This window comes from Bombina bombina, chromosome 4, assembly GCF_027579735.1.
Source record: "Bombina bombina isolate aBomBom1 chromosome 4, aBomBom1.pri, whole genome shotgun sequence".
Classification (NCBI taxonomy): domain Eukaryota; kingdom Metazoa; phylum Chordata; class Amphibia; order Anura; family Bombinatoridae; genus Bombina; species Bombina bombina.
Window position 1 is genome coordinate 68,762,319 of NC_069502.1, and position 15,701 is coordinate 68,778,019.

General features: G+C 38.2%; 1 protein-coding gene across 1 annotated transcript; it reads right to left on the minus strand.

Annotated features, from left to right (window-relative positions):
• Positions 1-10,821: 10,821 nt before the first annotated feature.
• LOC128655247 (6-phosphofructo-2-kinase/fructose-2,6-bisphosphatase 4-like) lies at positions 10,822-12,303 on the minus strand. Its single transcript, XM_053708909.1, has one exon. The coding sequence runs from the start codon at positions 12,250-12,252 to the stop codon at positions 10,900-10,902; it is 1,353 nt and encodes a 450-aa protein (XP_053564884.1). The 5' UTR covers positions 12,253-12,303; the 3' UTR covers positions 10,822-10,899.
• Positions 12,304-15,701: the final 3,398 nt, after the last annotated feature.

The following is a 15,701-nucleotide window of genomic DNA, read 5'->3' on the forward strand; positions in this document are numbered from 1 at the left end:
TCTCCCGACATCCTTTGCGCGTAGGAGCGTCATCGCCTGGACGGACATGCAATCCTGATTCGTCCAATGGGTACGCGCGAACTGCTTCACTGACAGGTGAAAACAAGAGCGCGCTTGTTTTATTCTAGGCGCATATTATAGGCGCGCTTCAAACTTTATTCAAGTTGTAACCGGGGAAGCGCATATCAGTGTTTGAGATCAATTTGTAACGGGGAAGCGCATATCAGTGTTTGAAATCAAGTTGTAACGGGGAAGCGCATATCAGTGTTTGAGCGCGATTGTGAAGGGGAGAAAGTAAAATCATTTATTAAGCTCTAACTTACACAAGTGGTCCGCAGACATTTTTTATTTTAGATTTAAGTTATTAAACGTAATTACTACTGAGTTTTAATTCCTTGCTGTCATTTTTTTTTTTATCGTGAAACCTAAGGTCGACTTTATTCCTGCATATGCTTGTTTCTTTAATTACTATTTTTGCACGAGGAAAAAGAACAGAAAAAAGTTGCGTCTGCACCCCCAATTTTTAGGCTAAACTAGTATAATCTGTTCAATAAAGGGTCTCCTGATTGCTGATCCAATCAGCGGTCCTAGGGGGGCGATTTATCAAGCTGAGGCAGACAGGGGCGTATATATACGCGCCCCTGTCCGCCGCAGCTTGCCTCTGGCGGGCTGAAATCCCCTGGCAGAATTCAGCATTGCACACAAGCGCTATTTTGCTTGCGTGCTATCCCGCGCACAGCCAATCACGTGCGGGCAGGAGCTGTCAATCTCCCCGGTCGGACTAGACCTCTGAGATTGAATTTCGCCACTTTAGAGGTGGCGAAAGATTAGGGAAGCAGCAGTCTGATAACCGCTGCTTGTTAAATACAGCGTGCAGGTTCTTTTGTGAGAACCTGCAACCCTAGTGGGTCAAAAGACTTGCGAAGCCTTTGATAAATCGACCCAATAGTCTCATGACTGAGATGTGGAATTAGCACTGCAGAGTGGGTCGTTGGCATTTTCTGTTTGGAACCAGTGGTGCCCTGCAAGTCCCAAGCAGTATTTCTATTGTGTGTTTAACCCTTCACTACCAATACTTTCAGAGAAAAACTTGCCCAAAATACATAAGAATTTTTAGCATTTTTGCTATCACTCCATTTAGACAGAAATAGAGCCTTGTTTTTGTTTTTTTATTTACCTGTCAAAACTATATATTTTTTTTTTTAAGTAAACAACCCAAGGTATTGATCTAGGTCCATTTTGGTAATTTTTTATGCCAACACTTCACCACCAAATGCAATCAAATAAAAATAAAAAATTGTTAATTTTTTTCACAAACATTGGGTTTCTCACTAAAATTATTTACATACTGCTTGTGCAATCATGGCACAAATGGTTGTAAACACTGCTCTGGAATCCCCTTTGTTCAGAAATAGCAGACATATTGCTTTGCCATTACTTTTGGGATCAGAAGGCCGCTAATTGCAGCTACGCACCACACTTCTATTATGCCTGGCATTAAAGGGGTTAATTATGTAGCTTGTAAGGTTAATTTTAGCTTTAGTGTTTAGAGATTACCCTCCCACCTGACACTTCTCACCCTGTGATCCCTCCCAAACGGCTATCTTCCCTCCTTCACCCCCCACTGGTCACCCAATTTTTTAAATGTATTTTTTCTGCAGGGTAGGATATCCCCTTACCCTCCAACCTCCCTGATCCCTCCCAAACAGAAAAAAGACCAAAGTCCATTGAGTTCAACCTATACAAATCTAAAATACTTACAAAAAGCTCCAGTTAAGATAAATAATCCAATTAAAAGGTGACCCATTTAATACTAGCAATCATTTCCATGAATTTTGTTTCTAGACAGAAATGTATTCAAACAGTTTTTAAATTTATCTAGGGTATTGGCATTCACTACCTCCTTTGGTATTAAATTCCACAATTTTATTGCTCTTACAGTGAAAAAACGTTTATGTTGCAGGAGATTAAATCTCCTTTCCTCCAACCTTAAATCCAAACTTAAATTGTGACCTCTTGTCACAAGCAATTTTCTTTGAATAAACAGCGCTTTTGCCATCTCTGTATATGGGCCTTGATTTTTATTTATTTAAAGTAATCATTTCACCTCTTCTAAAGTAAACAGATCCAGTTTGGCTAGCCTCTCCTCATAGCTGATATTCTGCATTCCCCTTATTAGCTTTGTGGCCCTTCTCTGAACTTTTTCTAGTTCTGCAATATCTTTTTTTGCGATCGGTCCCCAGAACTGCACTCCATACTCAAGGTGAGGTCTTTTATATTTATATAGTGACAGAATTATGCTTTCCTCCCTTGAATTAATGCCTCTTTTAATACATGCTAGTATCTTATTAGCCTTTGTAGCCGCTGCCCTGCATTGTACACCCATCTTTAGCTTGTTATCTATTACTACTCCCAAATCCATTTCCTCCTCTGGCTAAGTCTTGTCCCATTTATATAATACGTTGCCTACTTATTTTTACTTCCAAAATGTAGAACCTTGTATTTTCCTGTATTAAATCTTATTTTCCATTTACCTGCCCATACTTCTAATTTTTGCAGATCCCTTTGTAACGAAAGTTCATCCGGCTCTGACCTAATGACCTTACTTAACTTTGTATCATCTGCAAAAATAGAGATGTTGCTATTTAATCCTAGCTCCAAGTCATTTATAAAAATATTAAAAAGAACAGGGCACAGTACTGATCCCTGGGGGACTCCACTTTTTACCTTTGTCCAATCTGAGTATGATCCATTCACTACTGCTCGTTGCTCCCTATTTTTTATCCAGTTATTTATCCATGAGCTAACATTTTCAACTATTCCCAGTCTTTTAATGTTGTGCATTAATCTCTCATGTGGCACTGTATCAAATGCATTTGCAAAATCTAAGTATATCACATCAATTGATTCCCCTTTATATTTATTTTTACTTCCTCATAGAATCTAATTAGATTAGTTTGACATGATCTATTTCTCATAAAACCATGCTGATTTGAACTCATAATCTTGGTTACACAAATGTGTTCATCAATATAATCCCTTATAATCCCTTCAAATATCTTCCCCACTATGGATGTCAGACTAACTGGTCTATAGCTTCCTGGATCATCCCTGCTTCCCTTTTTGAAGAGTGGATAGCGTTTGGTGACATCATCCAGTATGGTAGGTATAGTGTGCCCACGCACAAAACAAATGTCCAAAAAAAGCTTTTTGGGGCACTCATTAATAATTTTGTGTTGTCTAGTGGTTTATCCAATATTTTTAGCTGTGTAATTCAATACGTGAGAAATTGCCCTATAAATGTGATGTTAAAGGGACAGCCAACTCCAATATTTTTATTGTTTAAAAAGATAGATCCCTTTATTACCCAGTTGCGCCAACAATGAAAATATCTGGTTGTGATACAGTCAACATCAACAGGGCTTTTGTCCAGAAGTTAATAATGCAAATAATTATCAACCAATAGATAGTGAATAATCATACTGTTTTAGTTTTTTTCAGAAGGCAAATGGTTCAGCTAATGAGGTATTGTACTTCCTGGTTCATAAACACTAGAAAGAGTATGCACCCACTACCCTTCTTTAGTGTCTCCGACTGCGCACAAATATGCTGCAGTACTGATGTCCCCGGACTGCTTTGCAGTGGATAAGACCATTACACCAACAAACATGACATCATGAGAACGTTCTGCTTTATCTGTTCCACCCACCATTAGAAATTCTAAATTGAATACTTTTATAATGATCTGTAAAAATCTGAAAGCTGCACACTCTGTGCCAAAAGTGAAAAAGGTTTATTGATAAGCAACGTTTCTGGAAACCTGCCCCTTTGAAAAGCTAAATACAAACTACACACAGTGAACATTTAACCCATCTCAAATAATAGGCTGACCAATCACAATTCACATTTGACAAAGTGGGAGTGGTTATACACGTCACAGTTTAACCCTTCCTAGTTACACTGTTAACCCTTCCTTAACCACATGACTTTTTTTCATTACATCTTAATTCTTTTTTTTTTTTAAGATTGATTGTATTTTATGTTTCCATTTGAGATCAAGCAGTAGTTACAGAAAGCATTTTGTACATGAACAAACCATTACATTTGTTGATTAACCTCCGCCCTGTTAAAGCGTTGATACAATAACGTGACATAAGGTACAGAGGCCAGGAAACGACAGATTCATTTGCTTTATTTACAGACAAGAAAAAAAATATATAAGAAAAATTGCACATTTCATAAAGAAACCAGAGGGGTCACCTGTTCAGTGATGGTTCCTGAATCACATTTTAAAATGTTTCAGATAACAGTAAAAATGTATAGAATTCCCTGCAGCCATTTGCTTTTACTGTTTCTATAGTATTAATTATTGCAGGTTCATTAAAGAGACACAGAAAGCATATTCCGTTGGTGCAACTAAAAGGGTATTTTAGCACAAGTTTTGCTAATGTTCCTATGCTGAATAATTCTCAAGGTTTTCATTCCCAAGATTCCCATAGAACGGGGCATACAAACAGCTTTTTTTTTTTTTTAACAGAGGCTATTATATTGTACTCACACTAAATAAATCAGATTTTTCGTTTACAGTTACATAGGAAGCCGCAAATTAATTTGGTGTAAATATATATATATATATATATATATATATATACACACACCTCAAAATCACACAATCTGGTATAAATACACATGCTTTAATCTTATTATTAAAAATGTGGCCAGTATTTAAAGGGAGGGAAAAGTCGAGATTAAACTTTTGGTATGAGAAAGAGAAAATACAGGCATATTCAGCACAGGAACACAGTGTGAGGCTAAGGGCTGACTCAGGGAGATCAGAACATGACTGGATACAACATGGTTGAATCTGGCCAGGTCAGGGAATGGTTAGGAAGTCTCTTGTTTTATAAAATGATACCTGAATATTTACAAAGAGGAACGGAAGAGCTGCAGCAGGAAAAATGGAGTACAGAGATTTAAAAAAAAAAAATTAAAAAAAAATTATGACTTCAGAAAAATGCGGGTTTTGTGGAAACTTCTAAATAGTTATACTTTATTGTATATGTGTGAGGACTACATGGATAAGTTGTGCACAAATGGTCAATTCCTGCTAGTTTCCATGTTAAACATGCTAAAATCTCATTTAAAAAACGTAAAAGTTAATTGCTGTGCCTTTAAATGTCCGACAGAAAAAAAATATATGCTTTCCAGGTCCCTTTATACATGGACTGTAAATATTACATATGGGAGAATATATACAAAAATAATATTGTGCTTCTAGATCATAAGTAAATACTGTACATTATTATAACAAAACATCTGCTATAAGAATATAAAAAGGGGCGAGATTTATGCAAGTTACATTGATCATAACATTCCATAGTGAAAAAAATACATAATTTATTCCTCATTCGCCCCATCTACAAACCATAAATAATGCATTGAATCTGCCTTTAAAAAAGGAGATTAAACCCAAACTTTAATTAAAGGAAAAAAAATAATAATTGCAATCTACGTTGATTATTTATTGTATTCGCTTTTGCTGTAAAAATAGTGCTCGGCTCTTGCCCCACAGTATTTAGAGGTCTAATTCTGTAACCAATGTAGTCTGCAAATCTTCTGATCGATTATACACTACATAGTGATTGATTAGAGCAACACAGAAACTCATTTGGCCTAATTGAACACTATTTATTTATCAGAATTAAAAAGGAGATAAAATACTCAGCATGGTTTTCAACTACTGTAGTTTGTTAGCACAATGTCATTAACAAATGTTTTAAAATCACTTATTTTGAATGCATATCTTATGCAATTCAGTTATTAATATATACTGTGTGTGTATATATATTATATATTACATAAGTAGGCAAAATAAATAAATTGAATGTATAATGCAATGTAGTTTATTTTCCATTAATTCATGAGGAATTACATTTTGAGCTTAATGCGCCTTTGAATTAATCTAAAAAAATATATGAAGCAGGAGTAAAATTCTAGCAGCCGCTCCTTTGCCTGCTTCCTGGAATTTGTCTCAATACAATTTTAACCTGAGATAAACAAATACAAACCAAAGATACTGATTTTTGTTTTTCATGGCCTTGGTAAATACCAAGTTTTGTTTAATGAATATTAAGCAGATTGTGAGAGGATTTAAGAGGAATTATGCAAAAATTCAATGTTCAGATTTTGCGCAAAAGGATGTTGTACTAAAACGGTTTCTTACCACATGTGAAAGAGCAGTCAGTCATGATAAAAATACATTTTGTTGCATTGTTAAAGGGAGGATACCCAAATGTTGAAAGACCCGACAGTGCTGCAGCATAGCTGCAAAAAACCGACAGGAAAACATCACCTGAGCATCTCCATGCAAACAAGGAAGATCTTTTACCTCACCAGAGTAAGTGCTCTGTAAAAAGTTAGACTTCAGTTACTGTCCAGCTGCAGGAAAAAAAAAAAAAAAGGAAGAAATGAACAGCAGCCAATCAGCATCAGCAGTGCTGAGGTTTATGAACTCTTACTGTGAAGTCAGGAGATTTCATAGTAAACTTCCTTAAACTGAATAGGGAAATAACGTGTGCATGAGGCACGCTCCCTTGCAAGTCCTGGGACAGGCATATTACCGATTGGCTGCTTAAAGTTCTTTACAGTGGGGTGTAAATACTTAGGGCATTTTGAGTTAAAATATCTTTTTTTTCACATAGAGACGCTCCTGTGACACCCTCCTGCCAGCTCTCCACAGCCATGCTGCATCACTCCCAACTGTTTCAACATTTGGGTATAATGGCCCTTTAAGTAAAAACTATTTAGATATAAAAGTTAAACTAATAGTACAAGGGTACCTAGCTGTTTCATTGGCTATCAGAGTCAACTCCCACTGAAAACGATTTATTCAGCTCAGCAATAGATATTTTTGAAAAAAATAAAAAGCTACTTTCAAATGGAAAGAAAAAAATTGAGTATGATGTTTATTTAAACACATTGCTTAAGTCTATTTAGGATAAGCAACACATTGCAGTTCCCAAATAGGACATGGTTAGTGATTGGTGGATACATGAGTATGCTGTTCTTCATTGGCTTACAGCCTGTGAATGGCTCAGGGGCTGCAATGTGTTGTGGCGATTCAGCTGGACTTTAAGCTATGCGTTTAACCCCTTTGCGGCAGTTGAACACACAGGGATACTAATAGAAAAATTACAGGTGCTAATTAAATAAAATATTTAAGTTTTGCATTAAAAAATGTCCCAATAAAACTAAATTGACATTTTTGCTTAAAAACTTTTTTTTAAGGAAAATGATAAACTACAGTAAGAAATCTGTACATATTGCACAAAACGTATCAATGCAAATGCCCTAATAATTATCCAAAATATTTCATATATAAGAGAAATAGAATATTAAAATGATCCGGAAAACCTGATATGTGACAACAAAAGTCTCAGTGCAGAGATACATGGTCAGAGTTCTGGAGGTTCCTGTGCAGTGATTTCCTGTACAGTGAGCAGATGGCTGCTATACTGACTGCCACAGACAGCAAGGCTTGTGCGGTTTCATCCAGTCTGCACAGAAAAGGTTCAAGCAGCACTTCATACTCTTATACAGACATCAGCAGCCTTCATACTTGTATGTTTAGGTACAAAAAAAAAAGTGTAACGGAGCTATTAGAGGTTTATAGGGAGGGTTTTATGGTGCAATAGGAGGAGATATAGGGAGTGTCACATGGTGCAATAGGAGGTACTATAGGGAGGGTTATATGGTGCAATAGGAGTTATAGGGAGGGTTATATGGTGCAATAGGAGTTATAGGGAGGGTTATATGATGCAATAGGAGTTATAGGGAGGGTTATATGGTGCAATAGGAGGTACTATAGGGAGGGTTATATGGTGCAATAGGAGTTATAGGGAGGGTTATATGGTGCAATAGGAGTTATAGGGAGGATTATATGATGCAATAGGAGTTATAGGGAGGGTTATATGGTGCAATAGGAAGAGTTATAGGGAGGGTTATAGGGTGCAATAGGAGGAGTTATATAGAGGGTTCTATGGTGCAATAGGAGGAGTTATATGGTGCAATAGGAGTTATAGGGAGGGTTATAAGGTGCAAAAGGAGGAGTTATAGGGAGGGTTATATGGTGCAATAGGAGTTATAGGGAGGGTTATATGGTGCAATAGGAGGAGTTATAGGGAGGGTTATATGGTACAATAGGAGGAGTTATAGGGAGGGTTATATGGTGCAATAGGAGGAGTTATAGGGAGGGTTATATGGTGCAATAGGAGGAGTTATAGGGAGGGTTATATGGTGCAATAGGAGGCATTATAGGGAGGGTTATATGGTGCAATAGGAGGAGTTATAGGGAGGGTTATATGGTGCAATAGGAGGAGTAATAGGGAGGGTTATATGGTGCAATAGGAGGAGTTATAGGGAGGGTTACATGGAATAAAAAGATTTAAAGGGAGTGTTGTATGTAACCTCTGTTATTGCACCATATAAGAATATGAATTCAAAGAAAAGCTATGGGATATACTAAGCAACAAGGGTTAAAAAGTAAAACAAGCATTATGAAGAGGAGGTACGTGTGATGATACAAGAAAGAAATATCCCATATGATACCAGCCAATAGAATGCAAGCTCAATCTGATTGGCTGATCGGATCAGCCAATCGGATTGAACTTGATTCTGATTGGCTGATTCCATCAGCCAATCAGAATATTCCTACCTTAATTCCGATTGGCTGATAGAATCCTATCAGCCAATCGGAATTCGAGAGACGCCATCTTGGATGACGTAATTTAAAGGAACCGTCATTCGTCGTTCAGTCGTCGGCCAGGATGGATGTTCCGCGGTGGAGGTCTTCAGGATGCTGCCGCTTCGCTCCGGATGGATGCCGCTTGGATGAAGACTTCAATCGGATGGAAGACCTCTTCTGCCCCGCTTGGATGAAGACTTCAGCCGGATCATGGACCTCTTCAGCCCCCCGCTTGGGCTTGGATCAGGACATCGGAGGAGTTCTTCTGGACGGATCGGTGTGATACCCGGTGAGGTGAAGACAAGGTAGGATGATCTTCAGGGGCTTAGTGTTAGGTTTATTTAAGGGGGGTTTGGGTTAGATTAGGGGTATGTGGGTGGTGGGTTGTAATGTTGGGGGGCTTGGGTATTGTATGCTTTTTTTTACAGGCAAAAGAGCTGTATTTCTTGGGGCATGCCCCGCAAAGGGCCCTGTTCAGGGCTGGTAAGGTAAAAGAGCTTTGAACTTTAGTAATTTAGAATAGGGTAGGGCATTTTTTTATTTTGGGGGGCTTTGTTATTTTATTAGGGGGCTTAGAGTAGGTGTAATTAGTTTAAAATTGTTGTAATATTTTTCTTATGTTTGTAAATATTTTTTTATTTTTTGTAACTTAGTTCTTTTTTATTTTTTGTACTTTAGCTAGCTTATTTAATTGTATTTATTTGTAGCAATTGTATTTAATTAATTTATTGATAGTGTAGTGTTAGGTTAATTGTAGGTAATTGTAGGTAGTTTATTTAATTAATTTATTGATAGTCTAGTGTTAGGTTTATTTGTAACTTAGGTTAGGATTTCTTTTACAGGTAAATGTGTAATTATTTTAACTATTTTAGCTATTAAATAGTTCTTAACTATTTAATAGCTATTGTACCTGGTTAAAATAAATACAAAGTTACCTGTAAAATAAATATAAATCCTAAAATAGCTATAATATAATTATAATTTATATTGTAGCTATATTAGGATTTATTTTACAGGTAAGTATTTAGCTTTAAATAGGAATAATTTATTTAATAAGAGTTAATTAATTTCGTTAGATTTAAATTATATTTAATTTAGGGGGGTGTTAGTGTTAGGGTTAGACTTAGCTTTAGGGGTTAATACATTTATTAGAATAGCGGTGAGCTCCGGTCGGCAGATTAGGGGTTAATAATTGAAGTTAGGTGTTGGCGATGTTAGGGAGGGCAGATTAGGGGTTAATACTATTTATGATAGGGTTAGTGAGGCGGATTAGGGGTTAATAACTTTATTATAGTAGCGCTCAGGTCCGCTCGGCAGATTAGGGGTTAATAAGTGTAGGCAGGTGGAGGCGACGTTGAGGGGGGCAGATTAGGGGTTAATAAATATAATACAGGGGTCGGCGGTGTTAGGGGCAGCAGATTAGGGGTACATAAGGATAACGTAGGTGGCGGCGCTTTACGGTCGGCAGATTAGGGGTTAATAAGTGTAGGTAGGTGGAGGCGACATTGTGGGGGGCAGGTTAGGGGTTAATAAATATAATACAGGGGTCGGCGGTGTTAGGGGCAGCAGATTAGGGGTACATAAGGATAACGTAGGTGGCGGTCGGCAGATTAGGGGTTAAAAAAATTATTCGAGTGTCGGCGATGTGGGGGGACCTCGGTTTAGGGGTACATAGGTAGTTTATGGGTGTTACTGTACTTTAGAGCACATTAGTTAAGAGCTTTATAAACCGGCGTTAGCCAGAAAGCTCTTAACTACTGACTTTTTTCCTGCGGCTGGAGTTTTGTCATTAGATGTCTAACGCTCACTTCAGAAACGATTCTAAATACCGGAGTTATAAAAATCCCATTGAAAAGATAGGATACGCAATTGACGTAAGGGGATCTGCGGTATGGAAAAGTCGCGGCTGAAAAGTGAGCGTTAGACCCTATTTTGAGTGACTCCAAATACCGGCGGTAGCCTAAAACCAGCGTTAGGAGCCTCTAACGCTGGTTTTCACGGCTACCGCCAAACTCCAAATCTAGGCCTTAGAGAATAAAAAAAAAAGAAAAAGAACACACAAGGTTTGTGTATTTTTCGGTCTGGCTCAGAAGAGGAGGGACGGACAGGTTTTTGTGATGCTGCTTCTCATCCGCAGTAGGAATTCTCACTGGCGGCTAGAGGTGGCTCGGTACCGTCTGCAAGGCTTCTTCACTCGACCGGTCCACATCAACATTCTCAGGCTTTTCCCTGTGCGTATTCATAGCTTCCACCTGCAAACTGATGGTTTCTACCTTACAACCATAGGCAACAGGGGTGAGCTTCAACACTGTGTGCAGGGGGCATATGAGATAAGGCAGCTCCCCAGCGCTCTTATCGAGAAAGTATGCGAGCAGGCACCCCATGACAGCTTGGTGGCAGATTACAAGGACATTTTCCTGGCGCTCCAGCTCCATGATAACCGGTTCCAGCCGCTGCACCAGGTCTTCATAGGATTCTCCCTTCGGGTACCGGTATCTATATTTATCCTGGTCACGCAGAGCAAACTCCAGCGGATAGCGTTCCTGTATATCCTCATAACGCATCTCTTCACAAACACCCGCATCTATCTCGTTTAGCGTCTTCCACTGCTCGTATGGCACACCCAGCGCCTCCGCAGTCTGTATTGTCCTCTTCATCTGGCTGGTCCACACCTTCAGGTCATTTATGTTCTGCTCTTCAATGTATTTGGACAGATATTTAGCAAACGCTTTCCCTCGGTTGGAGAGCCCAGAATCTCCACCAATCTTCCCCTTAAGATTCAGCTCACTCTCGCCGTGCCGGCACAAGTAGATGGATCGCGGTGTGACGTGTATGTTCATCAGGTAGTAAACAATACGACTCTGGATATGATCCATTACACGGTTGACCAAGTATCTTCGTCCCACATCCATAATCTTAATGAAGGACAGGTCCTTGTCATGGCTGTCATCCAGGGTCTGATATGAGTTCTTGTAACTATCAATCCTTTTCATGAAATCCTCCGTAGCCTCCTCACTGCTGCAGTGCACATAGTCTGGGCTGCTGAGCTTCACTTGCACAATGTTTTGTGCGATAACCTCTGGATCCACACACACCGATTCCACAAAAAATGTTTTAAAGCCATTCTGATCAGCAAATTTGAGGATGGTTTCTCTTCGTTCTCTCGTTGTGTTTGTCGCATAAAAGACCGCCACGTGACCACCCTCCTCTCCCAGATAGCGTCCAACGTCACTAAACGCCAGTAAGGCACACTGCTTGCGTATTCTTTGCCCCTCCTCATTGTCAGGAAGGAAGAACTCAAAGGATTTATAGGATTTCACAAAGTCCCGACGGTATTGGCCCACATTAAATTCTTTGGTTGGTATGCCGATCCAGTTGAGGTAACGGGTCAGTTTCTTAGAGATGTAAGTCTTGCCCCGAGCAGGAAGGCCGACCATAACAATGAGAGTGGGACAATTTGTCATACACACTGCCCTGCCCCTGCTGGGGTTGTTCCCGATACCCCTCATGTTGCCTCGGTCAGTGCAGTGCTGGGGGGGAGCCTGGCACAGGAGCTGGCCTCAACAATTACATCTTAATTCTATATATACACAGCCTATAAACATTCTAAGGAAGGAGGCACAGAATAAACACATCATAGTGGCAATAAAATACTGAAATTTAAAAAAGAAGAAACAAAAACAAAAGCAAGAAAACAAAAAAGTTAAATTAATGAGTTGAGATGAAAATCCCTGTTCATACCCTTTGGATACATAGAATCCATTTTCCAGATCCACTTGGCCTCTTTACACAGCAAGTCTTTTTTTTCTGTCACCTCCTCTAGCTTTAGTTTAGCAAGGTCTAAGACCATAAATCTTAATTGACTTACATGGTGACCCATTTTGTGGAAGTTGGATGAGACAGGTAAATCACTTTATTTTGGCTTTCTTATAGTTGACTTAGGTTGTCCTATGCAGTCCCCCACCTTTTGGTTAGTCTCACCAATATATAATAGCCCACATGGGCATTTAAGGGCATAGACCACATAGGAGGAGTCACATGTATAGAAACCTTTAATTTTGTATTTAAAACCTATGTAGGGATGTGAAATCTCTCCTCCCTTTATCACACTGTTACAGTGTGCACACCCCAAACATGAGTATGTGCCATGTTTGGGTTTACCAAAATATAGTGTATCTTTTTTATGTGATGGTACCATAGCTCTAATTATTCTCTTGCCACTAGTGTGTCCCCGGCGATATGCTGCTCTAAGCAGTTGTTTAAACTCCTCAATATCTGGGCCGGAATCTTTCAAAATCTGCCAATTTTGCTTAAGAACTTTGTAATTTTTATTACTTAAAGTATTGTAGGTACTTACAAACATCAGCTTCTTTTCAGGGGCTCTTACCTTTTTAAAATGCATATTACATCTGATACCTGTTAATTCTGTTTCACTATAAACAAGTTCCTCAAACTTTTGTTGCATTTCATTTAATCTTAATTCCTTTTTTACAGGATCTGTTACAATCTTTTCAAGCCTGAGGGACTGTGACATTGGAACTGACTTGAATACATTGGGGGGGGGGGGTAAAAGCTTTTTCTGTGAAGAACTGTGTTTCTATCTGTCGCTTTTGAGCATGCCTTCTTCTTTATATATCAATGTATCTAAATATGCAATCTGATACACATCATGTTTTGTTGTAAATTTTATAAAGGGTACATCTGTCTCAATTTCCAATCTGAATTTCTCTAATAGCTCTAAGGGACCTGTCTAAATTATAAATACATTCTCTATATAGCGGTACCATGTTAAACAGTATTTTTTATAGTTAATATTAGGGTATACTACCCTTTATTCAATACTGTCCATAACCAAACAGGCATATGATGGGGCCACATTGAACCCCATAGCCATCCCTGTTTTTTGTAAATAAAATGTACCATCAAATAGAAAATAATTCTGTTAGAATTAGTTGTAACAGTTCAACCATAAAGCTAATTTGTTGAATGCTGTACTTTCCACGTTTTCAGTTTGTTTTCAATGCATTCCACACCTACATTGTGTGGGATTACTGTGTAAAGACTACACACATCCCATGTGGAAAGTACAGAAGTATCTCCCAAAATTTTAAATTCTTTGATTTTTTTAAGAAAAAAAAAACGTCAGTGTCCCCTACATAAGATTTACCCACTTTTACCAAAGGGGAAGAATTATATCCAATAATTTTGCAGCATTGCTCAGTATGGAACCAATTCCAGCAACAATGGGCCTGCCTGGTGGTGATACTGGTTATTTGTGCATTTTAGGTGTAGTATAGACAGCTGTTATTATAGGGTGTTTAAGGTACAAAAAATCATATAGCTTTTTACTGATGACCTGATGTTTGTAGAATTTTCTAATAGCATTTTTAGTTGTGCTTGTATCTTAAAGAGACACTGAACCCAATTTTTTTTTCTTTTGTGGTTCAGATAGAGCATGACATTTTAAGCAACTTTCTAATTTACTCCTATTAACACATTTTCTTCATTCTCTTGGTATCTTTATTTGAAATGCAAGAATGTAAGTTTCAATGCCGGCCCATTTTTGGTGAACAACCTGGGTTGTTCTTTCTGATTTGTGAATAAATTCATCCACCAATAAAAAAGTGCTGTCTAGAGTTCTGACACAAAATAAAAGCTTAGATGCATTCTTTTTCAAATAAAGATAGCAAGAGAATGAAGAAAAAATGATAATAGGAGTAAATTAGAGAGTTGCTAAAAATTGCATGCTCTATCTAAATCACGAAAGAAAAAAATTAAGTTCAGTGTCCCTTTAAAAGTAGGCTCCCCATATAAATTTTCATATACAGTACTGTCTTCTAATTGACGTAATACCTCTGTTTTATATTCAGTGGTGTTCATGATAACTATTGCCCCACCATTATCAGCATATTTGATAGTAATTGAGGTATCATTTTGCAATTGCTTTAAAGCCTCTCTTTTCAGTAACTGTAAGATTACACCTTGTGTTATAACCACATTTGTTATCAAACTTTTTAACCTGTTGTTCCACCATCTTGATGTATGTTTCAACACCAGGATTATTACTGGGAGGGTTAAAGTAGCTTTTGTAACGAAGTCCGAACTCTGCCACATCAAGAACATCCTTCCCCCCAGCGTCCAATGTGTCCTTTCCCACATATACAGAGTTAAAGACATTTTTATCACTGAAAAAAGCCTTGAGTCTTAAGAACCTATAGAATCTTGTCAGGTCCACATTTAGTGTAAACATATCAGGGCCCTCCGTTGGGCAGAATGTAAGTCCTATATTCAAAACTTTAGTTACAACTACAGTCAGTTGTCGAGAGGACAGGTTAATCACATTTACCTTCTCCTCTCTGGCGTTGTCGGGTGTTTATTCTTCCTCCGCCAGCCTTTCCATGTCTTACTCCTTCATCCTCCTCCCATCGGAGCGGTGTCTGACACCACTATGATGTGTTTATTCTGTGCCTCCTTCCTTCTGTTTATAGGCTGTGTATATATAGAATTAAGATGTAATGAAAAAAAAAGTCATATGGTTAAGAAAGGGTTAACAGTGTAACTAGAAAGGGTTAAACTGTGACATGTGTATAACCACTCCCACTTTGTCAAATATGAATTGTGATTGGTCAGCCTATTATTGGAGATGGGTTAAATGTTCACTGTGTGTAGTTTGTATTAAAGGGACAGTCTAGTCCAAAATAAACTTTCATGATACTGATAGATAATGTCATTTTAAACAATTTTCCAATTTACTTGTTTCACCAATTTTGCTTTTTTCTCTTGTTATTCTTAGTTGAAAGCTAAACTTAGGAGGTTCATATGCTAATGTCTAAGCCCTTGAAGGCCGCCTCTTCTCTCAGGGCATTTTGACAGTTTTTCACCACTAGAGGGTGTTAGTTCATGTGGGTCATATAGATAAAACTGTGCTCACGCATGTGGCGTTCCAGTGAGCCAGCTC